Consider the following 27,801-nt stretch of genomic DNA (forward strand, 5'->3'; position numbering starts at 1 on the left):
AGGAGAGCGTTGACCTGTAGCTCCCTGTCCAGGGCATATCGTGGGACCTTCGACTTCAGGTTATTTGGGGGTTGATGTTTTGTACTAGTGGGTGGGTTTGAAGAAGGGCATGTTGAGCGTTGGGTAAAGGTAAACAGACAGCTGGTGACAAGACAGCCCCACACGTGGCTGCCAGGCAGAGGCGCTGGGCTCAGCTTGGCAGGCGGCTCACAGATGCTCTTTGGGCCAGGGTGTTGCTGCAGAGATGCTCTGGCCTCCAGGACCGGGCCTGCTGGCTGAAGGCCATCCCCCCTCCGTGAGTCCAGCACCAGGGACATCGTGGACATCGCGGGGCCGAGGCTGGAGCATGAGGAGACCCTGGGGGCCCTCAGTGCCCCTGCAGGGGGGCGGGGGGGGAGGTGATGGCGGCGTCAGCATCTCCTTCCGGGCATGTGACTGCTGCGCGAGGTGACCTTTGGCCACCTGCACCTTCTCGTGTGGGAGGTTAACAATAAAGCCGACGGGGGGATGGGGCGAGTGTGTGAGGTGGTCTCCAGGGTCTTTCTGTGCCTGCAGGGGCTGGAGGAAGGACCTAGAACTCTCAGGAGCCTCTGTGGCCGGGAGGGATTGAATTGTAGGAGGTGTGGATCAGCTGTGCTTGGGCGCTGACGGGGCGGTGCGCGCGGGCTCATTTCCACTCTGAAAGTCAAGGAAGTCTTTCTTTGGGAACGTTTGGATGGTGAGGCCATTTTCTTTCTTATTTCCTCCCTCCCATCCGCTATCCTCCCTTGCTCCTCTCCTCCCCTGCCCCCTTCCTTCCCACCTTCTCTCCCTACTTCTCCCCCCTGCCCCCTCCCCTGCCACCACTGTGGGCAGGGCCTCATGTCAGGATCCGGGCAGTTTAAGTGGTACATCCCGTATAACTCAACATTTCTTTGCTGAGTCAGCACTTTTCTTTCGGAAGGAAGGAAGGGAGAGAGGGAGGAAATAAACCCTCTTTCCGAGCACCTACGATGCACCGGGCACTGAACCAGGCACCCCTCGCTGCATGATGTCCTCTAGAGCACTCCTGGGGGGTCAGCATTCCTGTGCCAGGTGGTTGGGGGCAGGGGAGGCAACCACAGAGGCCGTCGGCCGGGCTGGCCGCTGGAGGAAGGGTCCTGGGCCCCTAAGTCTGGTCAGAACTCCTTTTTCCCTCCCTTTCCCCACCCTCCCTTCAAAAAGGAAAGACAAGGCCTCAGGTCCAGCGTTGGCTACACAAGAGGCAAACGTGAGACTAGGGCAGGCTTTGGGGGATCCTCACCCCTCCGGCTTCTCTGAAGGTAAGACTCAGTGCTGCGGGCCAGCCTGAGGGGCCACCATGGGTCCTGCTCTGCTGCATCTGAAGGTCTGGATGTTTGGGCCGAGGCTGCAGTTCCACGCGGTCTAAATGGCCACGTTCGAGCATCAGCGGTGGCAGGGTTGCCCTTGGGACCCACAGTGGCATGTGGGGTGTGGTGGTTGCCCAGTGCAGCCTCAAGGGACACAGCCAGTGCTGAGGGCTCAGCCCTGGTCCAGTGGGCAAACTGGGTTGTGTCTCAGCAGTTGATAGAGGGGAGAGAGGCTAGAAGGTGGCTGATTTGCCTTCCTCAGTTACCTGGCATTCCTGTAAAGGAATATCTCAATGACTGGCTGGGCCAGCTGGCCTGTGGCCGGTTTTGCATAGGGAATTGTGAACTAGCTGACGTGGTGTTCTCTTTAGGGTCAGATTTTTATTAAACAGAACTCTTCTGGTGGCATGTGACAGAAACTCAGTTTAAAATGACTTTAACAGAAGAAAAGAATGTATTAGTTGTAACGTCTAGGGTTTTTCCAGCTTCAGGGGTGGCTGGATCTAGGTGCTTAAATCATATCCTTTATCTTTCTGTCTTTTATCCAGTTTTCCTCCAGGTGGCTTCTTTCTCAGGCAGATTCAAGTGGGGGCTGGATGGCCATCCACTGCTCTGGACGTCTGTGCAGCAGCCAGCAGAAGGGGGGTTTATCTTTTAGCCAAAGATCCTGGGCTGATGCTTCCTGTGTCTGACTGGCCCCGTCTGTCTCTTGTCATCATCTCTCCCCTCCAACCCTAGCCAATCACTGTGCTCTGCTGGCCCAGGCCTGAGCCACGTGCTCCTGCCTCCTCCGAAGCAGGGCTGGAGAGAGCAGGCTGGCTACACCTCTGGCTTGGGAGGGATGGGAAAGTGCTTCCCCGGCAGAAAGCAGGGTGCAGTGCCCAGGGAGGAAATGGAGGTTGGGTAGGTGTACCAGCTAAGACAAGGCACAGCTGCTGGAACAAAGACTCCCAGCATGTGGTATGGCTTAAAGAAGAGAGAAGGGTGTTTCTTCCTCACCTAGCGGCTCTGGGTTGGCAGGTAGTTCTCCTCCATACAATCACTCAGGGACTGGGACCTCTTTTTTTTTTTTTTTTAATAAATGTATTTATTTATTTTTGGCTGCTTTGGGTCTTCGTTGCTGCACGCGGGCTCTCTCTAGTTGCGGTGAGCGGGGGCTACTCTTCGTTGCGGTGCACGGGCTTCTCGTGGCGGTGGCTTCTCTTGTTGGGGAGCACAGGCTCTAGGCGTGCAGGCTTCTGTAGTTGTGGCACGGGCTCAGTAGTTGTGGCTCGTGGGCTCTAGAGTGCAGGCTCAGTAGTTGTGGCGCACGGGCTTAGTTGCTTCGCGGTATGTGGGATCTTCCTGGACCAGGGCTCGAACCCGTGTGCCCTACGTTGGCAGGCAGATGCTTAACCACTGTGCCACCAGGGAAGTCCTGGAACCTCTTTCATCTGTTGCCCTGGGACCTTGTGAACATGTGCATGGTTGGAGCTGGGGTTCTGGTTTTCAGCCAGTAAGAATTGTTCTGGTTTGGTTTCCTCCAGAAGCTGCTTCTGAGTCAAGAGTTCAAGTTCAAGTTGCTGGCTTAGCAGGTGATCCCAGAAAGCAACAGATGTAGGGAGGTGGGGAAGTGGGACAGGAAGAGAAAGACAACGAATGCAAGGGCTGTAACCGGAGAAGTTACTGATGTGGGCAGTTGGAGCTTAATCCAAGAGGGGATTGCTGGGAGACTGTTCCCCCACAGGAGGGGCATAGCAAGCCATGGTCCACTAGCTCCCCATGCCTGGGGGTTTGGTTGAGGGTGCTGGCACTAGAGGCATTCCTTTCTGGGCGCTTCCAACCTGCCCTGTGCACTGGCCAGGCATGCTTCCTGTGCCAGGAAAAGCCCTCAGGCAGAGTTCAAGGGCTTGGCCGTGAGCAATCTTATGTACCAGCCACATACAGCAGATGCCGAGGGGACATGGATGGGGCAGCCCTGGGTCTGGTACAGGTGTGGACGCGTCACACGCACCCTCTGAAGCTGCTGCCCGGACGTGGCACACAGCCCTTCCACTCACATTCCAGGGTGAGGATTTTGCCATGTTACCTGGCGGACAGAAAAATGCAGCTTCTCAGCCACAGGCTCTTGTATGCCAGAGCGGGGGACGGATTATGGGAGCAACTCTGCGGTCTCTGGTGTGGCAGGCAGAGCCAGCTGACGATCACCCGAGCCTCTGACCCCCTCCTCCTCCCAACCCTGTTTGTTTGTCCTGCTCTCAGCCAGTTGTCAGGAAATTCAGCTACAGTCTCCAGGGTCATGATTTAGGGCACTGGTTCTCAGGTTGGCAGCCCTGGAACCTTAAGTCTGTAAGTGGTGAGGGTGGAGATGGATGAGCTATTGTCAATATCTTCTGTCCCTCATTGGAAACCATCTACTAGCCAGTACCAAGTCTACCCAGCAACGTCTTTGCTTTTGGTTGGTGTTAGGTCAGCACCTAGTATGGAAACTGATTCTTGTGCTCATCAGAAGTGCCCCTGGTGGTTTGTTTCAGAGAGAGGGATCTGTTATCAACCTATGTGCTTTAGTTGGTTGATGTCTTAGGTTGGGTTCCTTGAAGCAGCAGTGATTTACTGGGGGAGGCTCTCAGGAGAAACCAATGAGGAGGTGAGGGATGCAAGTTACAACAGAGAGAAACCAGGCAAGGCTGTGGGTTCCGCTGGAGTCTAGCCTCAGCCCGATCCCAGGGGGAGCTCTGGAGTGTGAGGTGCCATAGACAGTGTCCCACCGCGAGGCCAGGGGCCGGCCGTTGGCTGTGGCTTATCCCTGGGCCGGGGAGGGGGAAGGCAGGACCACCGGCTGTTCAGCAGCCAACCCTTTTGGAACCTGGGGGTGGTTCACGTGGAGGTTTCCAGGGTGAGGGAGGGAGAAATCACAGGAGTGGATTCTTAGGGCTGAAGGAGATTTGAGGTCCAATAGCTATACTTTGATAAGGGCCCTCTTTGGGAGCTAAAGGAGTGAATCACTTACTGCAAATTATGTGGTGTTTGGGGGGGGAAATAAAAAATGTTTTTAGATGTATGCAGAGAAATGTCTTCCCCCCAGATTCGCTTCTCATCTGCCAGACCTCCTCTGCTGTCGTCATCAGCCACTCTTAGCTTCTTGTGCACCTTTCTTGAGTTTCTTTACTCACACAGAAGCAAATAGGAATATATGTATCCTTGTTCCCCACTGCTGTTTTTAAAATTAACGTATAGCATTATGCATACTCTTCGGAACCTTGCATTTTTCTTTTTTGAATTTTATTTATTTTTTATTGAAGTATAGTTCATTTACAGTGTTGTGTTGGTTTCTGGTGTACAGCAAAGTGATTCAGTTATACCTATATATTCTTTTTCATATTCTTTTCCATTACAGTTCATTAAAAGATATTGAATATAGTTCCCTGTGCTATACAATAGGACCGTGTTGTTTATCTATTTTATATATAGTAGTTTGTATCTGCTAATCCCAAACCCCTAATTTATCCTTCCGCCCTCCATTTTTCTTTTAATAATACATCTAGTAGCTCTTTCCATAGTAGTACAAAAAAGTGATCTCATTCTTCTTTATAGCTATCTGTTATTGTATTGTATGGATGTACCATAACTTAGGTTATCTGTCTTCTACTGATGGACATTTATGTTGTTTCCAAAGTTTTGCTACTACGAAGAATGCTACAGTGAGTAACTCTGTACATTTGTGATTTCACATATGTGCAGACATATATCTGTGGGATAAATTCCCAGAAATGCAACTGTTAGGGCTAAGGGTGGACCTGCCATAACATTGATCAATATGGCCCAATTGCCCAGCATGGAGACATACCAATTTGATTAGCAGTCCCACCAACAAAGTGTGAGACGGCCCTTCTCCCCACCACCCTGCTGACCTTATATTGCCATGGTTTGGGATTTGGACCAATCTGATAGGGAGAAATAGTTTCTCAGTGTAATTTTGTTTTACGTTTTTCTTATTCTGTGTGAAAGAGGTTACATAGCTTTTCACATGATTAAGGGCTGTTTGTAGTTCCTTTTCCTGGGAGCTGCCCAAATGCCCAGTTTTCTGTGGGGTGGTTGGTCTTTTTTTCTGCCCAACCTGTAGGAATTTGTTTGTTTTGAATATATCGGGAAGTTTTGTTCTTTGTGGTCGAAGTTGCTGGTTTTCTCCCTGATCATCGTCATTTATTCTTCAATTTTGCTCATGCTGTTTTTTTTGTTTTGTTTTTTGTTTTTGGGCCAAGCAGAAGTTTTGTGATGTTTATGTAGTTTGAATTGATCCACCTTTTTCTTTTATGGCTGCTGGAGACCGAGTCATACTTAGAAAGGCCTTCCCACTCCAAGGTTGTACCGGAATCCTGTCATGCTTTTTTCTAGGACTTTAACGGTTTCATTTTATCACGTATAAATCTTTGATCCATTTGGACTATTTCCTGGCGTATAGTGGGAGGTATGGATCCAACTTTATCATTTTCCAGATGGCTGACAAGAGATATTTTTTAACAGGGAGCTGGTCCAAAACACACCAGAAAACGCTGTCTTCAGGAAAAGGTCTTATGCCTCAGCAGAAGGTATTGCAAATTATAGTGAGGAGCAGTTTTCTTTAATTAGCAGAGATTCATTTGTTCAGCGAGTATTAACTGAGCGCCCACTGTGTGTTCGGTACTTTTCTAAATACTGAGGCTGGAAGAAATGGACCCAAGTCCTTGCTCTCCGGGAGCGCCTATTCTACTGGGGGGAGACAGATAAGAAATAAGCAAATATAGACTGTGTTATTTTGTTTTCTGATTTTTTTGGGTTTTTTGGCTGCACTGTGCAGCTTGTGGGATCTTAGTTCCCCGACCAGGGGTTGGATCCAGGCCCAGGGCAGTGAAAGCACCAAGTCCTAACCACTGGACCGCCAGGGAATTCCCCTATGTTAACTAGTATAGAAAAAATAAAATTTGGTGTTCCAGTTACTATGGCTATAAAAACTGTGTCAAAACTTCGGGGCTCTCTGGGGCAGGCATTGGGACAGGGTACAGCACAGGGGCAAAGGGGATGGCTCTCCTCTGCTCCAGGGCGTCTGGGCCCGTGGACTGTCTGAGGGCTTGTTCACTCGTGCATCTGGGGGCCGATGCTGGCTGTCACCTGGGGTCTGGATTCCCCTCGCTGTGGGCCTCTCCTTACAGGGTCTCTCTGTGGGTTTCCTCCAACGTGGTGGGTTCCCAGGGGCGTGTTCTGAAGCCTCCGGAGTCCTGCAGGGTCACTTCTGCCGCATTTTATGTCAGAAGCGAGTCCCTAAGGCTGGTTCACATTGAGGGGAGGGAAATGAGTCTCCCTTTTGATGGGAGGAGTGGTTCTAGAAGAGCTTATGGGAACCATCCATGTTGCTACGGCCCTTTTTAGAAAATGGAATCTGCCACCTACAGCAAGGAGGCTGGGACCAGGATGGACAGGCGATGTTGGTGGGGAGTGTTGGTGTTTTGTTTTTGGGGGGCAGGGACGTGTGGCCTGGAAGAGGTGAGGACAGAGGGAAGAGCAAAGGCCGAGGCCGGGAAGCAGGAGCACGTGCAGCCTGCCTGAGAGCAGGGGGTGAGGAGAGCTGGGGCGAGTGTTGACAGGTCAGGGAGGTTGGGGGCAGCAGGCAGCCACTGCAGGTGGTCTGAAGACATCAGCTTTTCTTCTGAATGAATCAGGAAACCATTGAGAGCTTTGAGCTGAAGAGTAACGATCTCACTTAGGTTTGAGCGGACTGGCTGTGGCTGCTGTGGGAACAGATTTGGAGGTGGGAGGCCTGGGTGGAGGTGGGGAGGCCAGCTAGGAGGCCACTGCAGAAATGCATTACACAAGGAACGTTTGGACCAGGGTGATGGTGGAGGGAGGTGGCAGGAATGTCCAGATGCCAGATATGTTTTTTTTTTTCGGTTCGCGGGCCTCTCACTGTTGTGGCCTTTCCCGTTGCGGAGCACAGGCTCCGGATGCACAAGCTCAGCGGCCATGGATCACGGGCCCAGCCGCTCCGCGGCATGTGGGATCTTCCCGGACCAGGGCACGAACCCGTGTCCCCTGCATTGGCAGGCGGACTCTCAACCACTGCGCCACCGGAAGCCCCGGATGTGTTTTTGAAAGTAGTGCTAATGGGGTTTATTGATGAGTTGGACGTGGGTTATCGACAGACCATACAGCTTTCTTTGTCTGGGGCAGTTCCAGCATATATATGAACGACACGATCATCACCCTGGTGATGAGAAAGAGAGAGGAGTCAAGGATGGCTCCAGAGTTTTTGTGCAAGCGTCGCAGTGCCACTTACTGAGGTGGGGCCGACCAAGCGAGAGGAGCTGGGTTGGGGAAGGGTGGGGTCAGGAGTTCTGGTTTTGAGCTTTTCAAGCTGCTGGTGAGCCATCCACGTTGCCTGGGAAGGTGGGAGCTCCCTCCTGAGGTCGGAGGTGGAGATGGGAACCTGAGCCTCGCTGGAGCAGAGAGCGAGAAGCCACAAGGCTGGATGCTGTCCTTCCAGCGAAGAGAAGCACCGCGGGCACGTGGGCACGCCGGCGTGGAGGTTAGGGAGTGAAGGGGGGACCCAGTGATGGGGACTTAAAAGGAGCTGTCATCGGACAGGAGGGACGCGGTGGAGGCAGTGGGGCGGGTGCACCTTCACAGGTGTTTTCCGTCACCGGTGGGCACCTGCTCATCCCTTTGAACGAAAATCTTTCTCAGTTGTGTGTATTTCCTCATCTTCAACGAAGGACTGTGAACACAATCCGATCTGTTACGAGTGACCTGGTCACTTTATAAACGTCGCCTGTGGTCACACCGTTTGTGTGCAAGCCTTGGCGAGGCGCCGTGGCCCACCGGCTGCTTGTTCCCGTGCCCTGCAGCCCAGGCCGTCCCACCTGCCGCTGCTCGAAGCATCTGCCCTCCCCCGGCCGTCACTTTCTCCTTGTCCTCTCACCGCGCCTCTTGCTTTCATCCAGGACTTGTCTGATGACCGGCTCGTGGGGCACCCTGGAATCACAGGTGACGCGGGGGCTGTCCTGTGACCTTTGGTCCCTGTTTAGGCTGCTTTCCTTACCTCTTTATTTTCCCTGGATAATTGCTTCCTGGAACGTGACTTTTGGATAAGCGGAGTGAACTGTAAAAGTTATTCTGATTCACCTGGTTATACAGCAGCAACTAACATAACAGTGTAAAGCAATTATACCTCAATAACGATGTTAAAAAAAAAGTTATTCTGCTGCCAACTTAATTATGTTGTTCACTGTTTACTAGGCAGCCCCACCCCACGTGTCTCAAATGTCGTGTTAGACCCGGGGTGGGGGGCTGCAGGGAGTGACCCATCAGTTCACTCGTACAAGTATTAGTCATGGGCCTACAGACAAAGCAGGCAAAAAACCCTACCTGTCTGTTTACAGTACATTTTGATTTACAGAAGGTAGGACATAGATAAATTAGTGAAACATGGAGCGTGTAGGGGGCGCTCAGTGCTGTGGAGTCACACAGCAGAGAAGGTGCCTGCGAGAGCCGGGTGGTGGGGGGCTGTGGGTGAAACAGGTGGTCCTGGGCCTTGGTGGGAAGGTGACGGGGAGTCTGCACCCAAAAGCTTGGGATCCAGTAGCATCGAGATCACATGACTGTTGTGGGCCACGGCATGTCTGGTGCTTCCCGTCACGCTGAGGTCAACTCCCTGCTCCCCTTCCATGGCCCGCAGGCCTCCCCCTGACCCCGTGGCCCAGAGCTCAGCTCCAGCCTCGGTGACTTTGCTTTCCTCTCACACCCCAGGCACAGTCCTGCCTCAGGACATTTGCACGCCCTTGACTGCAACATGCCTCTCCTTCACTTTATTCTGGTCTCTGCTCGAATGTTGCACAATCGATGAGGCCTTCTGGGTGGCCGGCCCCCAGTGCTCTGCCCCCTGTGCAGCCCCCTCCCACGCCGAATCTGTGTTGACCCCGTGACACTAACTAACACTGTGTCAGACGTGATGCTGTGCTACTCCAGGCCTAAGCCTAAAGATGGCCTGGCAGCTTCTGCTTTTGAATTTGGGGAGCCTTGAGCTGCCACGTAAGATGTCCGACTACCCTGCTGGAAAGGCTGTGGGAAAGGCCACATGGACAGGCCACCCAGAGAGGGAACAGCCCTGAGCCTGCATGGAGAGAGGGGCCCAGTTCTCCCGATATCCCAGCAGAGCCCTGGCTTCTCGCCATCCTGCCAGGACACAGATGTGTGAATGAATCACCCTGGTTGTTCCCACCCAGGGAAGCCTCAGATGACTGTAGCCCCAGCGAAACTCCACGGGGTGGGGGGTGGGGGAGGGGGCAGAAGAACCACCCAGCTGAGCCCAGTCAGTCCACAGAATCTTTTTTTTTTTTTTTAACATCTTTATTGGGGTATAATTGCTTTACAATGGTGTGTTAGTTTCTGCTTTATAACAAAGTGAATCAGTTATACATATGTTCCCATATCTCTTCCCTCTTGCGTCTCCCTCCCTCCCACCCTCCCTATCCCACCCCTCCAGGCGGTCACAAAGCACCGAGCTGATATCCCTGAGTCCACAGAATCTTGAACGATAATAAATTGATTGTTTTCATCACTTAGTTTTGATGAGGCTGCAAATAACTGGAACCCTGCCCCTGGCCACCCACTCAAATTGCAGCCTCTGTCTCTATTTCCTTTCTTCTGCATTATTTTTCTTCACAGCCCTTAAATTTCCTGACATTTATACATGCATTTGTTTACTATCCATCTCTCCCACTGCCCTGCAATCTCCATGAGGTGGGAATTTTGTTCGTTCTGCTCACTGCTTTATCCCTGGAGCTGAGGACAGTGGCTGGTTCATAACAAGCCCTCCATACATACTTATTGAATGGATGAGTGGATTAGTATCCCCTCTTCTGAGATCAAAATGGCCTTGGTTTTAGAATGACCCTTTTCCTCTAAGAAAAAAAATCCAATCCCCAGCTCATAAGGGCACACACTGTTCTGTGAGTACCTCCTGTAACTGACCTTAGGCATGAGAATCTGCACATTTTTATTGAACTCCTGCTACATGGAAGACTGCTTGGAAAACTAACATATAAACATTTAAAAATAAAACAGCAACTTTAAACGAATCCAGTTGTGTGTTTGGAGAATCCCCTGTGTTCCCAAAGGGGACAAGAAGCAGTAGGTGATGGGAAGCCAGCCAGAGGAAGGGGCGGAGGTACCAGGCACCACGTACCAGGTAGGAGATGCATGGAGGGCTGCTCATGCCTCCCAGGGCCCGCCCTGCACACCCCGCCACGGAATAATCCCCCGGAGAGGCCTCTCGGGCCCCAGAGTCCGGCCTCCTCTGCAGAGGGCCTGAGTCCTGCGGCTGCCACCACGGTCCACACAGTTGCTATTTCGGGTCTCTCCTTGGTTCCATCCGCCTGACGTTTTCTCATCGGATTCCAAGCCCAGTGCACCATTTTAGCTGACGTGGGGGAGTGTTTCGTGGGGACAGCAGATGGATGGGATGACAGCTAGCAGGCTGGTGAGGACAGCTGGGAAGTGCTCCTCCTGTGCCCGAGCTGTTGGCTGTGCACGTGCCCATTGGAGTCTGGCTGTGCCTTGGGAGCAGCAGCCTGTGCTGGGGACGCCGTGCGAGCTGCTTCCATGTCCTGTACTGCTAAGCATGCTCGTCCATTCATCCAGTCGACCAACTAACTTACGGATTGACCCAGCAGCACACCTGAGACAGTGGCTTATTTGCCCCCAGGAAGTGTGAGGTGGTTGTGGGGAAGTGAAACATAAGAGAAGAAAGCCCGGGGTTAACCGGGAGCAGGTTACCGCTGTGGGCAACCGGGCCTCAGCCCCACTGCGGGGCTCAGGGCACCCCAAGGGGTGGGGAAGCTGGGCTCTTCACCCACCACCTCCTATGCTTCACTGGCTGAGGGTGGACCCCCGGGCGTTACCCTCGTGGAATTCGGTCTGCCTGCAGCCCAACGAAACCTCCAGGCAGAAGTTCTCAGGTTCTTACTAAGATGCCTTAGTCAGCTTGGGCTGGTACAACAAAGTACCATAAATAGGGTAGCTTAGAAACAACAGAGATGTATTTCTCACAGTTCTGGAGGCTGCAAGTCCAAGATCAGCGTGGTAGCATGGTTGGGTTCTAGTGAGGGTCCTTTTCCGGGTTGTAGACAAATTCTCGCCAAATTCTTGTGTCCTCACATGGCAGGAAGAAAGCAAGCCAGCTCTTCTTCCTGTAAGGCCACTAATTCCATCATGAGGGCTCCACCCTCATGACCTAATCACCTGCCAAAGGCCTCACTTCCAAACAACATCGCTTTGGGATTGAGGCTTCAACATACGAGTTTGAGGGGACACGGCCCATGCACCCTGGTTTCGAACAGCGAGCGCTGAGGGGACGCGGACAGGGCGAGGCGGGGTTTGCTACACCGACCAGCACTGCCTGCGCGTCCGCTGCACGTGAGGTGTGGTGCCAGACCTGGGGGTAGAAGAAACACAAACCGTCTAGTGGGGGCAGTGGCTGTATGAGCAGATGAGGTGGACACTAACGCAGAGGCCTGGTTCAGACACCACGGGAGGCAGACCACACTGAGGGCCGCGAGGAGCTTCGCAGGGCAGGGGACGTGAGCCACCTCTTGACAGCCGCATGAAGTTCAGGGTCATGTGCGTGTGGTCAGCCGCTCACAGCGTCTCTGCCTCACGTGGCGGCTGCCTTCTGTGAGGCTGGACGGCTGGGATACTTGCTCCCCCAGGCATTCAGCAAAGGGGGCTGGACTCAGGCAGCCCCACATCCCAGGGTGACACCTTTGGTGCCAGGTGGGGAGGGACAGCAGCCCAGTGGCCCTGGTGACCAATCAGAGGGTCCTGGCATTGGAAGTGGTCGGAGAGGCCCCTGGCCCTGCCTCCTTGCCCAAGTCGTGTCTGGCTAGCTCCTTGCTTTTAAGACCACACGGGTGGGGAGTGTGCCCACGCTTTGTCACCTGTGCCAGTGATTAAGGAGCAGACCATCCCTTCCTTGTGCCCACTTTTTCATGCCTGGCCTCAGGGAATATCCTTATGACCTGCTCTGTTTACACAGTAGCTTACAGATTAAGAAGCAAAGTGACATACACGCTCATGATCGGTTCTTACAGCCACTCCGTAAGGCAGGTAAGAAGTTATTAGCTTTGGGAAATCAAGGTTTCCCAAATGCCAACGGATGGGCCCGAGGTGACGTAGCCAGGACGTGGCAGGTCCAGGAGGCACACCCGGGTCCTTGTCCCATGTGTCTCCCTCGTTTTAGAGCCCCCCAGAGGCCCAAGGGCCGTCACGAGGGTGGGAGGGGGCTAAACAGGCCATTCTCTCCCTCTGGTCTCTGGTCGGGCCTCAGCATTTCCCAGATGGCTTGAGACCATATTGTGTGCTGCCCATGTGCTGCTCTAAATAACACGAGCACGCAGTGAAAAAGGCCTCTTTTCTCTCCGTATTGAGAAGAAAACCGCTGTAGGCTGTACCTTTTGGCCCTTCTTTTGCTCGAATACCTTCTTTAACCAAGAGAAAGCAGGCCTCAGATTTGGCCTTCGGAAAGCAAGGGAACTGAGTTAGAATGAATAGCACTGTTTTGTTTTTCTTGTATTTATTATATGGCTGCCTTCTGTTTACAGCAAGTCATAGCTGTTTTTCAAGGTGGTAGTGAGATACAGTTTGCTTTTGAAATAAATTTCTTTAAATAAGAAGGGTGAACCTGTTGAAAGAAAAACATCGTGTAAATAATTGTCTAAGTGGGGACCTCCCTGGTGGCACAGTGGTTAAGAGTCCGCCTGCCAATGCAGGGGACACGGGTTCGAGCCCTGGCCCGGGAAGATCCCATATGCTGTGGAGCAACTAAGCCTGCGCACCGCAATGAAGAGTAGCCCCCGCTCGCTGCAACTAGAGAAAGCCTGCGCACAGCGCCAAAGACCCAACGCAGCCAAAGATAAATAAATACAATAAATAAATTTATTTTTAAAAAATTGTCTAATGGCCCTCACATATGGTAAAAGACCTGGTGGTGGCACAGGAGTGACTGAAGTTTAGGAAATACTCGTATCCAATAGAGATTAAACGTCTTCATTATTCATAACAATAAAACAGCTACTACTGAGTATCGGTTATATGCCAGGGACTTTAAATTTGTTATTTCTAATCTTTATAAAAACCCTATGAAGTAGTTATTTTTTTAAATAATCTTTTACTTTTCATTTTTTATTTTATTTTTTGGCTGCATTGGGTCTTTGTTGCTGAGCATGGGCTTTTTCTAGTTTCAGCAAGTGGGGGCTACTCTTCGTTGCAGTGCGCAGGCTTCTCATTGTGGTGGCTTCTCTTGTTGCAGAGCATGGGCTCTAGGCACGCGGGCTTCAGTAGTTGTGGCGTGTGGGCTCAGTAGTTGTGGAGCGTGGGCTCTAGAGTGTGTGCAGACTCAGTAGTTGTGGCACACAGGCTTCATTGCTCCGCAGCATGTGGGATCTTCCCAGACCAGGGATCGAACCCATGATTCCTTGCATTGGCAGGTGGATTCTTAACCACTGGACCACCAGGGAAGTCCTAGACTTTGTTTTCTTTTTTTAACTTTCACTATCCCATTCATTTAGTGACAGTACTGACTTAAAGACATGTTATATGACATTTCAGCAACACTGCTTTTTTGACACCCTTAATCTTCCGTGGAACATTTCTGTACAGATCCATTAACAGGTATCTCTGTCTTTGATGAACAGTATCTAACATTTTCGTGCACTCATCTTCCTCAGCTGTGATCTTAGAACTCTTCACAGCAGACAGTCCAAGGCCCTGGCTTGGAAGGACGTTTCACTGGGGCTCAGCTCAGCCCTCGGAGGCAGTTTGCGGGCGCATCTCTGACGCCTACCTGCTCCTGAGCCTTCTCCCCTGGAGGATGAGGGTCGCTCAAGGAAAGCCTGCCCGGCTGGAGCCACAGAATCCCGCCACTTTATAAACAGCCTCGTTCCTAATCTACCTCCCTGCTCCTTTCTGAGCCAGCGACCCAGTCCACTGGCTGGAAGATTCTGTCCAGAACTGTGCAGACGGGTCTCCATGCCGCTGCACCAGGAAAAGTGAGGACAAAATCACAAGCTGCCTCAAAAGGGGAGAAGAGAAGAACTCTCACGCAGTTGCTTCAATTCAAACCAGCTGTGAGTGACTAAAATGCCCAGTTTATCCCAAGGTATACGTGGGTCCACTCACATTTGGCTCTAGGCCCCCAACTGCAGTCCACTTCTCCCACCACTAGATGGCAATCCCGTTTTTTAAAATTAATTAATTTATTTATGTATTTATTTTTGGCTGCGTTGGGTCTTCGCTGCTGCGTGCGGGCCTTCTTTAATTGCGTCCAGCGGGGGCTGCTCTTCGTTGCGGTGCGCGGGCTTCTTATTGCAGTGGCTTTTCGTTGCAGAGCACGGGCTCCAGGTGTGCAGGCTTCAGTAGTTGTGGCACGCAGGCTCAGTAGTTGTGGTGCACGGGCTTAGTTGCTCCGCGGCATGTGGGATCTTCCTGGAGCAGGGCTCGAACCCGTGTCCCCTGCATTGGCAGGCGGGTTCTTAACCACTGTGCCACCAGGGAAGCCCGGCAATCGTGGGTTTTTTTTTGGTTTTGTTTTTGGTTTTGCGGTACGCGGGCCTCTCACCGTTGTGGACTCTCCCGTTGCGGCCTCTCCCGTTGCGGAGCGCAGGCTCCAGACGCGCAGGCTCAGCAGTCATGGCTCACGGGCCTAGCCGCTCCATGGTATGTGGGATCTTCCTGGAGCGGGGCACGAACCTGTGTCCCCTGCATCGGCAGGCGGACTCCCAACCACTGCGCCACCAGGGAAGCCTGTCGGCAATCGTGTTTTAAAGCAGATTTTATTCAAGCAATAACACTGTTGAAGTTAAAAAGTAAAAAATAACTGTTTTCACCCCATTATGTTGGAATAAGTCTTAAACCCTTTTGTGAGTGAAGATGAGGGAAAGCAGGACGTTTCAGCAGCCACTGGTGGGCGCGTGAGCTGACATCGCACTTGTCGGGGGACTGGGCAGTGATGCTCACGCCCTGCACGTCCTGGGACCTGGCAGACATGGCAGGTCTCACCCTTGATAAGGACGAGGATGGCCAACATGTACTGTGTTCCTGCTGTGTGCCAGGCACGAAGCCTCATTTAATCCCCACAACTCTAAGAAGTACTATTATTTCCCCTCAATTTACAAATGAGGAAGTCAGCCGCAGAAAGGTCAGGTAACTCGCCCAAGGTCACAGAGCTCGCAAGTGGCAGAGCCACAATCCACACCCTGCTTCCACTGCGCTGCACACGGCTCGTGTTCCAGGAAACAGGTACACCTGGGGGTGCTCACTGAAGCACTGTCTGCAGCAGGGAAACACTGTTGATCTAACAGCCCACGGGCGAGACCGTAAAGCACAAGGGGACAAGGCAGGGTGCTTGGGAGCCGTGCGCTAGATTTAGTGGCGGTCAACCTGGATGATCTCAGAGACTGATGTTGAGACACAGCAGTAAAAACCAAACACAGAAATTAGAGCTGTGTTATTCATGACGACCAGCACAGGTATAAGTAGTAAGACTATAAAAGGATACGCTCGAAATAGCGCACCCCGTTTATGATGGTGTTTGTCTCAGGGGAGAGGCAAGTGGGATTAGGGAAAACGGCTTTTATCTGTAGTGTCTATTATCTTTTTTCTCTCTCTCTTCCTCCCTCCCTCTTGAGCAAAAAGGAAAAAACTCAAACCCTACTCTAACTCAGAAAAGCATTTTATGATTGATCTTCACAAACACATTTCTTTTTTAAAATATTTATTTGGCTGCGCCGCGTCTTAACTGTGGCATGCAGGGTCTTAGTTGCGGCATGCAGGGTCTTAGTTAAGGCATGTGGGATCTAGTTCCTCGACCAGGGATTTAACCCGGGCCCCCTGCACTGGGAGCGTGGAGTCTTACTCACTGGACTGCAGGGAAGTCCCCACAAACGCAATTCTTACACCTGACAGCTGTGACTGTCAAGGCAACAGGTGAGCCTTTGCTCAGGCAGGGTATCTCCCCAGAGATTCCCTCAGGCTCCCTCCTCGGGTGTAAATAGCTCATGAGTTCAGCAGGTTAGGCCTCCAGCCACAGCACATCTTTGTTAACCTGGAAAAGAAGGATGGAGGGAAAGGAAGGGAGCCCGGGAGTCAGTTCTGCCTTTTACTTAGTAATTGGTTTGCTTTAAGACAGTGCTTCTCTTTAGGACACCAGCTCCAAACAACTGAAGTGTTTCTTTAAACATAAAAGTTCCAACTGTTCCCTTGCTTCGCTTTTTGTGTGTAGGAGGAGGGTAGGGTAGGTTACAATCAAATGTTTAATTGCTCAGGTGGAAAGGTCAGTGATTAAAACAAATTTCCCCCCTCCAACTTCTTCTAAAGCTGTAGGCAAATTGGTTACCTAGAAACACAATGACTTATGACTAACCGGCCTCCTGTATTGACCAGGGTCAACACATATGAAACCATAGGTCATTCGTTGACAAGTTTTCCTAGAACTCTGAAAGGTTTATAGAGGTTAATGTTCCCAGATTAACGGGGGCTAATGGCTCTGAACAAGAAGCCAGGTCTGAGGGGAAAAAAATCGAAAACTGGTTTTTAGTGCCAGCATGGAGCTTTTGCCAGCTGCCAAATGCATTAATAAGAATGTGTAGGGAATTCCCTGGTGGTCCAGTGGTTAGGACTCTGCACTTTCACTGCTGGGGCCTGGGTTCAATCCCTAGTCGGGGAACTAAGATCCCACGAGCCACACAGCCGGGGGGCGGGGGGGTGGCAGGGCGGGGAAGAAGTGTAGAATTGCAGAGGAAAGGTGGAATAGCTTGGCGTGCAGATTAGCTTTGACTCTAACGGATTGCCTCACAGCTCAGGACAGTAAGGCTCTGTTCTGCACTTCTGTGAGGAGGCCTCAGAAAAGCAATCTATACTTCCTTTTACAAATACTCTAATTATCCTGTTGCAAATCCTGTTTCCCTTCCCTGGAGTTTAATATGCCACATCGCTTAGGGGAACAAATGGTTCCAAGTATTAGGAACACCCACGATAGTTCTGGAAGAGCTGTGACTCCGTGAGAAACTTCCTCTTCTGCCGTAGTAGCGAGACAAGCTCTTTTCAGTTGACCTCCCCCGCTCAGGGGACTGAGAGCCTCCTTCACTGGTGAGCCTGAGGCGTGTGGTGGATGCAGGGAGGAACCGGTGCAGTTCCGGAGGCCTTAACTGTTTTCACTCCCACCACACCTTCCCGGTCGGTTGGACTGAGGGTCTTTCATGGAACAATTCGCGCCACCTCAGCTTGGGAGACTTGGGACAGAGTGACAGGTCCGAGGTGTGTTTATCTTAAGCCGAGAGAACCTGCTGGGTCTGGGCTCCCCAACTCTAGGGTGAGGCTTGGTGGAGCAGTGGTCACACCTGCTGGGACAACTCCGAATGCTCTCACTTGGTTTCTGACTTTGGAAATTACAGGCTACAGGAATATACGCTGCTTGAAAAATATGTGAGGTGTGTGGAGTCAACACCAGGTCTCCCTCAATCCTCCCCCCTCCTACCCGAAGCTTACTTTCCGTGTGAGGTGACCGTGGTCAAGGGCACCTCCTTCGTGTGTGCATGTACATACAACACACCCCAGAGCTACTGGGTCAATGGTAAAATTCTGAATTTAGAAACAAAATCTAAACAATTCCAGGTTTGTGAAATCACTCTAAATGCACAAATTTAAATGAAAAGCAAAACCAAAAGCCTCATTCCTTAATCACATCTTATATTTTATTTCTTATAATTAATGGCTAACGAAGGAAAAAAGTGTTTGTAGCACCCTACTATTTTAAGACAGCAACTGTAACTTAAATGCTAATCTACTCCATAAAACAGGGAGCCTTCCCCCAGGGCTGTAGTGGGCGTTTATTAAGTCTCCCGAACCCAGGGGCAACTAGTCAGTTTTATTACTTATTAAACATAGGAAAAAATTACATGTTATTATTGTTTCCCATAGCTGGAAAATTCCACAAACAATACATTTTCTACATGTACACAATCCCTTGACTCAAACCAGAAGCTAGCTACCAAAATACCTACAATTACGATTCTCAGACTGGAGCCTGGCTGCTTCTGAGGGTTATTTGGTGGGATGCCAAGGGGCATTGCCCACGATAATGTGAGTGTGCTCCATCTGTCCAGAGAGCAATGTCTACTTGAGGCTAAGGAATCATGTTTATTTTTCAAAAATGTCAAATGGAAGCTTTTTCCCCCAAATTAAATACAGGGAACCACATACATAAAACAAGTTTTAGGAGCCGGCACTGGCAGCAGTAGTTGGCTGATACAAATTCTCACTGCACACATACCCCAGGGGTGCGCACAGCCCTCCCCCCCCGGCGTACCCAGGGGAAATGCTTGGCACACCAAGCCTCACCGCCCTGAATCTCTCAGTTCAAAGACTGGGCGCCCTGCCTGGGACACAGAAAGGTCTATGGGGGTCCAAGAGCCGCCAACATTGTGCCAGTGTTGCTTGCCTTTTTTTCGGGTAAATGCTAGTCAGAGGTAGCAGAGCTGGTCTTTTATGTGCTAAAGTCCAGCTCTTTAAATTTAACTTTTCTGGCTTTGCCTTTTTGGTTGCAATAAATTTCAACAAATTACTAGTTCTGCTTGTGTTACTGCAGCTCTCAGACCCTGTGGCACCTCGTTCCAGATCACAGGAAACAGCGATACATGTTCCCAAACTCTGAGAAAGCCCTGAACGTTCCCACACAGCTTCCTGCCCTTTAATCTAGTTTCTGAATATTCTGGTTCTTTTCCTTCTTTGTATATTCTTCTAGTCGAAGAAGCCACTTTGCCCAGTACTGGGAGCAGAGCTCTGCGTCCATGAAATGTGGGTGGGCAGGGGACCCGTCTTTGTAGGCAACCACGATCAAGCCGCACTGAACCTAGGAAGGAACACAGGGCAATTCCAGCATCTCCACCGTAGCAAGAGAGTTGAGGTCCATTTCCTTCTTACTCCAGGGTACACTCAGAACAAAACAATCTACAGTAACAGCTCCTAACTCAATTTCTAAGGCGGGTTGATGAAAGACTGGCCCAGGATACACAAGAACACAAAGATGACAGTTAAGATGCTAAAGAATGGACTGTGATCGTTAAAGATTAACAACAACAAAAAGCCCAGGAAGAGGGGGAAAGTGCTTTCTGAAGTGGTAGAAGGACAGCAACAGAGTAAGCAGTGGGTTACAAACAGAATAAAACCCTAAGGAGGGAAGGAGCTATAACCCAGCATCGAGCAAAGCTTTAAGTAAGCAGAGGCTCCGCATCCTGACCTGAAAGCTGTAGTTGATGTCATGGTTTATGGCACCAACATACGCCACGACTTGCAGCGGGTTGTCAAATGTATTTTGGATGAAAGGCTTTCGCTTCTCCGATGTCTTCCAATCAATCACACACAGCTTGCCCCTAAAGAGAAACCAAAGGAAGCCCTTGAAGGTAACAGTGCACACTAAAACGCTATTAGGCTAAGCCTCTTCTTACACATAGTTTGCTACTTGTCACCCAACGACTTGCTTCTATTCCCCACATTCCAAGAAGTCAGCTCTCCTGAGCTTTACTTAGGGTTGAAGAGGTGTGACGTTCTCTTTCCTTTGAGCCCCTCATTCAGGTCAGCCACGAGGTATGACGGAAGATGCTTCCTAAGTGCACCCATGGGAGCTGCAGGTGCGGGCCCCGGTGCGAGTGCTGGGAAACAACTTCTCCAGCACAAGCTTCTAAACTTTCTAGACGTTTCTTTGGACCTCCATGGTTTAACAGTTGACAAGGGAATTGAAACTATTATTACCTTAGTTAATTTGGCTTCAAACGTCTATCAGAACGAACCACAACAGACCAGTAGCAAAGTCCCCATCGTTAAAGGACTAAGCATCGTGGTGCCTCAGAAACCAAAGCTGGAGTTCAAACCCATCAACACTTAACAGGCACCAACTATATGCAGAAATATAAATAAGAAGACCTGGTCCCTGTCCTAAAAGTTTACACACAGGGTAGGGATATTCCTATTAGGGATATTGGGAAAATAGAAAAATTCCTGCCACTTTTTTTTAGTTAAATAACCAGTACATCCCCCACCCCCACCCCATCCCGGTGGACTTTTACACTTGCCAAGCACAGATGTCAAAAGGGCCGCAGGGTGGGTGCACTGAGAACCGGTGATTCTCACAGGGCTCTATCTGCTCACTTCAGCTTCAAAACCAGCAGTGTAGAGGGAGATCTGTACAGAGTTACCTTCCTGTCACCGTAGCACTAGATTACAACTTATGCAAGGTATTTATAAAATCTATAAAGTCTAGAATAGCACCGTCTAAAGAAATAAAATGCGAGCTACACACATTATTTACAATTTTCTAGTAGCTACATCCAAAAAGAAAAAAAAAAGTGAAATTTTAATATTTTATTTACCCCAACATATCCAAAATATCATTTCAATATATAATTAATATTAAAAAGTTATTAATGAGATATTTTACATTCTCTTTTGTACAAAGTCATTGAAATCTAGTTTGTATATTTACAGCATACCTCTGTTTGGACTGGCCACAGTCACGTGCTTAATGATGGCCTTTTATGGCTAAAGGCTACTCTACTGGACGGTGCAGGTATAGAGGTAACATGTCATCTTTATAACTGTTTTCTATTGCTGTAGAGCTTGACAATCTATGCAAATGAAGAGAGGGCCCCAGCATCCCCACGGCACTACCATTCCCAGTTCTCTCTCTTGAAAAAAATCAAAATAACCCTACAGTAAAGACTTCTGCCACGTACCACTGTTTCTAGCAATGTACTATAACTTGTAGAACTTAATAACATGGAAAAAAACTTAGTAGTATAAACCCAAATTAAAATTGTAATGAGACTGTCCACAAATAGCTCTTTAACAAATAAAAAGAGCTAATTTATTTTGCTCAGCCTAATTTATTTTGAAATGCAGGCTGAAATGACAAAACAGTGTTAAAACGCGTGTTCCCTGTGGCCCCGCAATTTCCCTTTTAGGTCTGTACCATAGAGCAACGGTTTGCTATCCTGGGTGCAAGTGACACATGCCTGGAAAATTTAAGAAGTATTCACGCCCAGGCCTACTTCAGATCAACGGAATTTATCCAAACCTCACATATCATTCACCAAAACAAACAAACCAACGAACCCGTGCGCCTGCAGAGAGAAACTCACGACAGAATAGGAAGAGACACGGTCATTGCTGTAGTTTGTAACTGAAAAACTAGAATAACCTGAGTGCTCCCAACAGGGAACTGGATATGGTTCATTCATACCCAACAGCAGTTAAAAAGAGAGAATAGGATCAAGAGAGAATAGGATCAAAATGATGTTGCTAACATTTACTGAGTAGATAGTGTGCATTTTAAGTACCATACAGGGAATGTCTCATTTAACGTCTATAACAAACCTATGAGGTAGGTACTATTATTTGCCCTATTTTACAGATAAACAAATTGAGGTACAGAGAAGCCAAAGCCAAGTAAGTAGCCCAGGGTTAAGAAGAAAAGCCAGAAACCAAACTCAGGCAGCCTGTCTCCAGAGCCCAGTAACTTTTAACTAGAGTTCCAAGGGTTTCACTCACAGATTTTCCCCTTATCCTGTTGTATCGCTCATATGCTTTTTTCTTTCCTTTTTTTGGGAATAGGGGTATCTGCAGGTTATATCTACCCTTGAAATCTGGAGTAAGTGGTGAAAACAGTAACAGAGCAGCAATAAAAGCCACGGGAAGCTTTATTAAGCTCAGAGTTCCTATCCATGTCAAACATGGCCTGGAAGCCAGGCAAAGAGTTGATTTTCAGGGCCAACAGATCAAGGTGCTATTTTTAGGGAAACAGGAAGGAGAATGCAGGAATCAAATTGGATCTCATGGCTGGTACTTTGCTAGGGGTGGGTGGGGGGAGGGGAGGAGAACATGCTGGAAAAAAGGCCATCCTAGGGATACTGGAAAGTTGTTACCTTTTCTCCACGAAACACTTTGACTTCGGAATGTAGATTTACAAGGATGAGATGGCTCTTACCTGATGTGACTTTATAGAGGCCACACCTTGAAGCAGGAATTAAAAGGAAAAACTAGCATTGGAAGGGAACCATGTGTCCCACCCAGAATGAATTCACCTCCACACTTGATGTAAAAAATTGAATACTTACTGATAATCAGCTACACAGTCCAGCAGACCTACATACTTTAGGGTCTCATGTTTAACAGCGCTTTCCAGAGCCTGCACTCCACTGACATCTCTCAGAACATGCTGGATACTTTGGATGTAGCCAGATTTGAGGAGATTTTCATCAGGCTCTTTTAAGTTCCTCTGGGGTGACAGTATGCTTTCCAAGGCTTCATGAAACCGTTTCCCTTGTAAAAACATGTCTGAAAAGAAAATCAGGGGAAAAGGAAAACAACAGCAATAACAAAAAAACCCCAAACAAAGCTAATACTAACGAACAGATACTCTATAAAACTCTCAACGATCAAATTAAAAATTACATGAATTACCTTTAAGTGACAACCCCTAAGACACCGTATTTCAGCCTCTTGTGAAATACACTAAGAATGCACTTTGAAAACAAAAGGGACTAGTAGAGCTTAGATAATAAAATAGATTAAAATGAAGTATTTCTAGTAGCATTAGGTCAAAGCTAGAATTGAAGATCTGGGCTTATAGGACCACACCTAGTGAATTCACACAGAATTTAAGAGTGAATTTAAGTGTCCGTTTAATTTAGGTAACCAGTAAGTTAACTAGCTGTGATAAATATTAGGGAACTGTGCTTGTTTACAGTTCTTTTTACAACCAAATCTTAATTATGAACATAGGTGGAGGCATCCTTTTACCAACAGGCTTAGTGACTGGCAAAGAGTGAAAATCAAGGCACACACAAATTAATGTTGTAGGATTTGGGGCAGAGGGGAGGAAAATATATGACGTTCTTCTCCTGCACTTTCTTTTAGGGCAAGAACAGCCTACGACAGTGGCTCTGTCCTGAATTTTTTTTTCCTCGTACACTTTTTTTTTTTTTTTGGCCTTCATGTAGCATGTGGGTTCTTGGTTCCCTGACCAGCGATCAAACCCGTGCCCCTTGCAATGGAAGCGTGGAGTCTTAACCACTGGACCACCAGGGAAGTCCCTTCTCATACACTTTTAAGAAAAGAGGACACAAACATATTCAACAAATGCAAGAAACACTACATATTCACTTGACTTTTGATAAGGGAAGGAGAGAAAGAAAGAAAAAGAGGGTATTGCTATGCTAAGCAGTGGCCTTGGTGCTTTCAAACTGTTAACTTTCAAACACAACAACCTGGCAAGATAAGGATCATCACCCCCATTTTAATGAAGAAGGCCTAGGCAGTGCTGTTAATCTGCCTCAAAGCAAAATGCTGGCCTGGGGCCTGGCACCAGAGCCTAAGGTCATTCTGGTCCCTCACACAGCAGAGTGAGAGATGAAAAATCAGGGACCATCAGGAAGATACACACAGAAACAGAGCAGGAGATATACATGCTTGGAGACAGACCCACAGAAAATGAGGAAAACCATCTCATCTAATGAGGTAATATCAAACCATATTACCTTTGTCAAGTATTTTTTACAAAGATTTTGAAAGGTCAGTTCTACCATTGGCAAAAAGTGGAATTGCTTCAGGGAGATTACTTGGAAAGTGAAGTGAAATTCAACTGAGGAAATAAGTTATTCTACTCCAAATTTACTTGGCTTAATTGGACTTATTAGCACATAAAAGGCCTACAAATTTAAGACTTATGGAATTAAAACCTAGGGAAAAGAAGAGCAGTATTTATCTACAGACTAGTTTTACTGAAGCAGAACACAAACATATTAAAAACATGAAGGAAAAAAATTTGTTTATCAACAGCCAAGCAAATAGACAACTCATTCCCCACTGCAGTCTTAACCCCAGGGAGGTCTTCATATTTAAGGGGCAACAAACATGGGATCTGGGTTACAGAATCCCTTAGGATTGTAAAGCTGAGAACATTAAACGTGATTAAACTTGTGAAAATAAATCTTAAAAGATTCAAGAGTTATCGCAGATAGCATCAAGTCAGAGTATTCACTCAATAAATTAAAGGAATAAAAGTGAAATGTTTTCAAGTCCCAGTAAATAAACCGTATTAAAAAAAAAACAAACATGAGTTTCCTATATTCTGACTGACAGCGTGGATATTTTAGAATTTAAAAAGTCAGTGTAGGACTTCCCTGGTGGCGCAGTGGTTAAGAATTCGCCTGCCAACGCAGGGAACACAGGTTCGAGCCCTGGCCGGGGAAGATCCCACATGCTGTGGAGCAACGAAGCCCGTGCGCCACAACTACTGAGCCTTTGCTCTAGAGCCCTCAAGCCACAACTACTGAGCCCACGTGCTACAACTACTGAAGCCTGTGTGCCTAGAGCCCGTGATTCGCAACAAGAGAAGCCACTGCAATGAGAAGCCCGCGCACCGCAATGAAGAGTAGCCCCCGCACACCGCAACTAGAGAAAGCCCACGCGCAGCAATGAAGACCCAACGCAGCCAAAAGTAAATAAAATAAATAAATTTATATAAAAATAAAAGGTAATTAGCTCCTGCATATAGTCCTTGCCCCAGGGAGCCAAGGAATTTACATGGGGCTCCGGCCTTGACCATTTTTGCCATGTCCAAGTGCCACCTAAATACTTAATATTTTTTCTTTAAAACACGTGACCACAGGTTTAATGTGTTACGCATACACACAGGTTTTTTCTAAGATGCCTCAAAATAGTGCATTGCTCTTAAATTAAAAATTAAAGTTCTTGTGTACCACGAGGGGTACATGTACTGCTCTCTGGGAAGCATGGCCTAAGGAATGCTCAGTGTAAAACTTAGCTTCAACAACTATAATCCTGATGGGGGACCAGCTAATTCTCCTGTACCATTGGTCTTTTCTTTCATCTTGCTTTTGAATGCAATCTAGTTTAAGAAAGCTATTCTCCTCACTTGTCTAAGAAGTTAGTGAGTTAGGAGTTGAAGGCTGAAGTTTATCAATTCTCAGTTCCTAATGAAGAACGTCCGATCATCTCAATTTACTAAGACCTAAATACAGATCACATGTTCTGGCTTTTTGCCCATCTTTAAATTTATGAGTCAGTCTCTGCTGATAAGCAGAGCAAGGGGGTATTTACTAGATTCTGAACAGAATGCCTAGCAAACAACTAGAATTCCATTATGAAGCGATTGACTCTCCCATAATCAAACGAAACAGGCAATTCTAATACTTAAGTTTGTAGCTTATAAAATAAATGAATTTCATACATCTTTAGTCAAAGTACTTGATCTCTGTGCTTCAATTTTATCTGTGAAATGGGGTAATAGTATCTGTGCTTCCTAGAGTTGTCATGAGGATGAGTTAATATATAAAAAATGCTGTTAATACTAATTATCATTTGAAAGTAGTTCCTCACTAGTTAACGTTAGAAAAAGAACAACTCATCCTTTTGACACTGGTGCTCTGTATTCTGGAAAACATAATAACCATACAGAATCAGGATTAAGAAAATTACTTGAAGTATATTCTGCAAAGCCATCCTCTCCCAGTTCCAGAATCATCCGACGTTTCCACCTCTCCAAACAGGAAATCTGTTCTGAGGTCATGGTCTGCTGAAGGATTCGGGTCACACTTGGTATCGTATTCCTTTGCAAAGGGATTTTCAAAGGAATTGTAGGATCACTTGTTGCATTTGGTTTTCCGCTTTTCTCTGGATTGAAGAGAGGACACCAGTTTCGTGGAACTCCTGCTTCTTCTTGCTTTGGGGCCTTACACTTCCTCACAGGTCCGTAGAGTAAAGCATCTTCCTCAAACAAAGACTGTGGCGCCTGAGCATGGCCTCTGAATGACAAGACAGACCTTACTAAATCAGAGTACTTTTCTTGGTCCACTTCTTCATAGGGGTTCACTTTTTTCTTCCGGCCACACAAATAAGAGGAAGTGGAGAAGACCACACGGGGGGCTGGTTCTACAGAAAACCCCTTTGAACTTTTAAGCCGCCTGCAGATGGTCTGAAATACCTTCATCTTCAGATTTTTTTCACTTCCCTCTAGTCTACTTGTAATGTCGAGGACCTTTTTAATTTTCGCTTTCCTATCAAAGAGAAAAGTGGTGTTAGATATCAAATGTGTTAAATATTTGAACCATCAAAGCGAAAGCTGCAACAGTGTGATATTGCACATTAAAATTGTATTCGGTACGCTTTTTCGACATGTTTAACAGAGGAAAACAAACCTGACTCCATACTGAATCTATTACTTTAGCTCTAACCTTTGTGCCCTGTTGCAGGGGGCTTAGTTTTTTCTGCTCTGCACCTTTTGGAAAAGTACGTTGCCTATAGCCTGAAATACACAGGAGAATCCATTCTCAAGGCTCTGACCTTTAAAGGTATTAACACTTTTCCAATCACATAGAGATTAAAAAGTTGCAGAACAGAAAATAACGATCTTGTTGCAGGTATATAGGAACACTGTGACCAGACCTGCGTGGACAGCTGTAAGAACAAAGGATTCTGGCACCAAGAAGTGGGCAACAAGCAGCCACACCCCCTCCCCTTTTAGTATAAAAGAAGCCTGAACTCTAACTGGGGAAGATAGTTCTTTGGGACACAAGTCCACCATCTTCTCTGGCTGCTGGCTTTCTGAATAAGGTCTCTATACTTTGCCCTAACAGCTCATCTGTCAATTTACTGGCTTGTCCTGCAGCCGAGCTTGGACTCGGTAATACTCGGACAAAACTATTTCTAAAGGACCGGCACCTATTAAACGTGAAGTAGACAGCTTGGGGCCACATGTCCCCAGCTATGGAGCCATGTGCCGGCCACGAAGGTAGGCGTGTGTGAGACAAAGAAACACAGGACGCTCGAGGGGCGGCGACAGGCAGTTAACAGTGCCTCCACTCATCCCTAAACACCAGATTCTCTGCTACGTATCCTGCGTGGAGAGTTCTCATCTAACCCCTCACACCCTCCAAGGTGGGCACCACTGCGACCCGGCCCGCTCAAGACGCGGCACTCGCGCTCCTGAAGGGTCCCCATTGACCTGCCGGCCAGAGACCATCAGCAGGGCCCACCGCCCAATCCCCGCTCCGGCGGAGGCGCAGCCCCAGCGGGGACAGGACGGCGGCGGCCCCTCGGGCGGGCGTCAGAGTTAGGGCGGGCCAGCAGGGGAGGTACCTCGGAAGCCGGCGCGCTCTGCTAGGTCCAGGGCGCGACAATCCCGCGAGCAGTTACTTTCGTCAGTCCCGCGCTTTGCTCCAGACTTAGGCCCCGCCCCAGGCACAGCGGCCCCAGCATACACTGCGGTGCTCACGCCCCACCCCAGCCCCTCGTGCACCTCAGTGGACACTCGAGCGATCCGTGGGGAGACCCTCCCCGCACGCAGAAGCGCGGGCGCCTCCAAATCTCGCCT

General features: G+C 48.7%; 1 protein-coding gene across 2 annotated transcripts; it reads right to left on the reverse strand.

The window, feature by feature from the left end:
• Positions 1 to 18,092: 18,092 nt before the first annotated feature.
• MGME1 (mitochondrial genome maintenance exonuclease 1) lies at positions 18,093 to 27,787 on the reverse strand. 2 transcript variants are annotated; one of them, XM_029221879.1, is made up of 5 exons: positions 27,727 to 27,787; positions 25,908 to 26,485; positions 22,523 to 22,742; positions 19,651 to 19,783; positions 18,093 to 19,263 (listed from the first exon to the last, which is right to left on the reverse strand). In XM_029221879.1, exons 2-5 carry the CDS (start codon positions 26,416 to 26,418, stop codon positions 19,102 to 19,104), a joined length of 1,026 nt encoding a protein of 341 aa, XP_029077712.1. In that variant the 5' UTR covers positions 26,419 to 26,485; positions 27,727 to 27,787; the 3' UTR covers positions 18,093 to 19,101. The 2 variants fall into 2 exon arrangements, with proteins under 2 accessions (XP_029077712.1, XP_029077710.1); XM_029221877.1 differs by lacking the exon at positions 27,727 to 27,787 and adding an exon at positions 27,567 to 27,694.
• Positions 27,788 to 27,801: the final 14 nt, after the last annotated feature.

Source organism: Monodon monoceros, unplaced genomic scaffold (genome assembly GCF_005190385.1).
Source record: "Monodon monoceros isolate NGI ecotype Baffin Bay Population unplaced genomic scaffold, NGI_Narwhal_1 Super_Scaffold_13, whole genome shotgun sequence".
NCBI lineage: Eukaryota > Metazoa > Chordata > Mammalia > Artiodactyla > Monodontidae > Monodon > Monodon monoceros.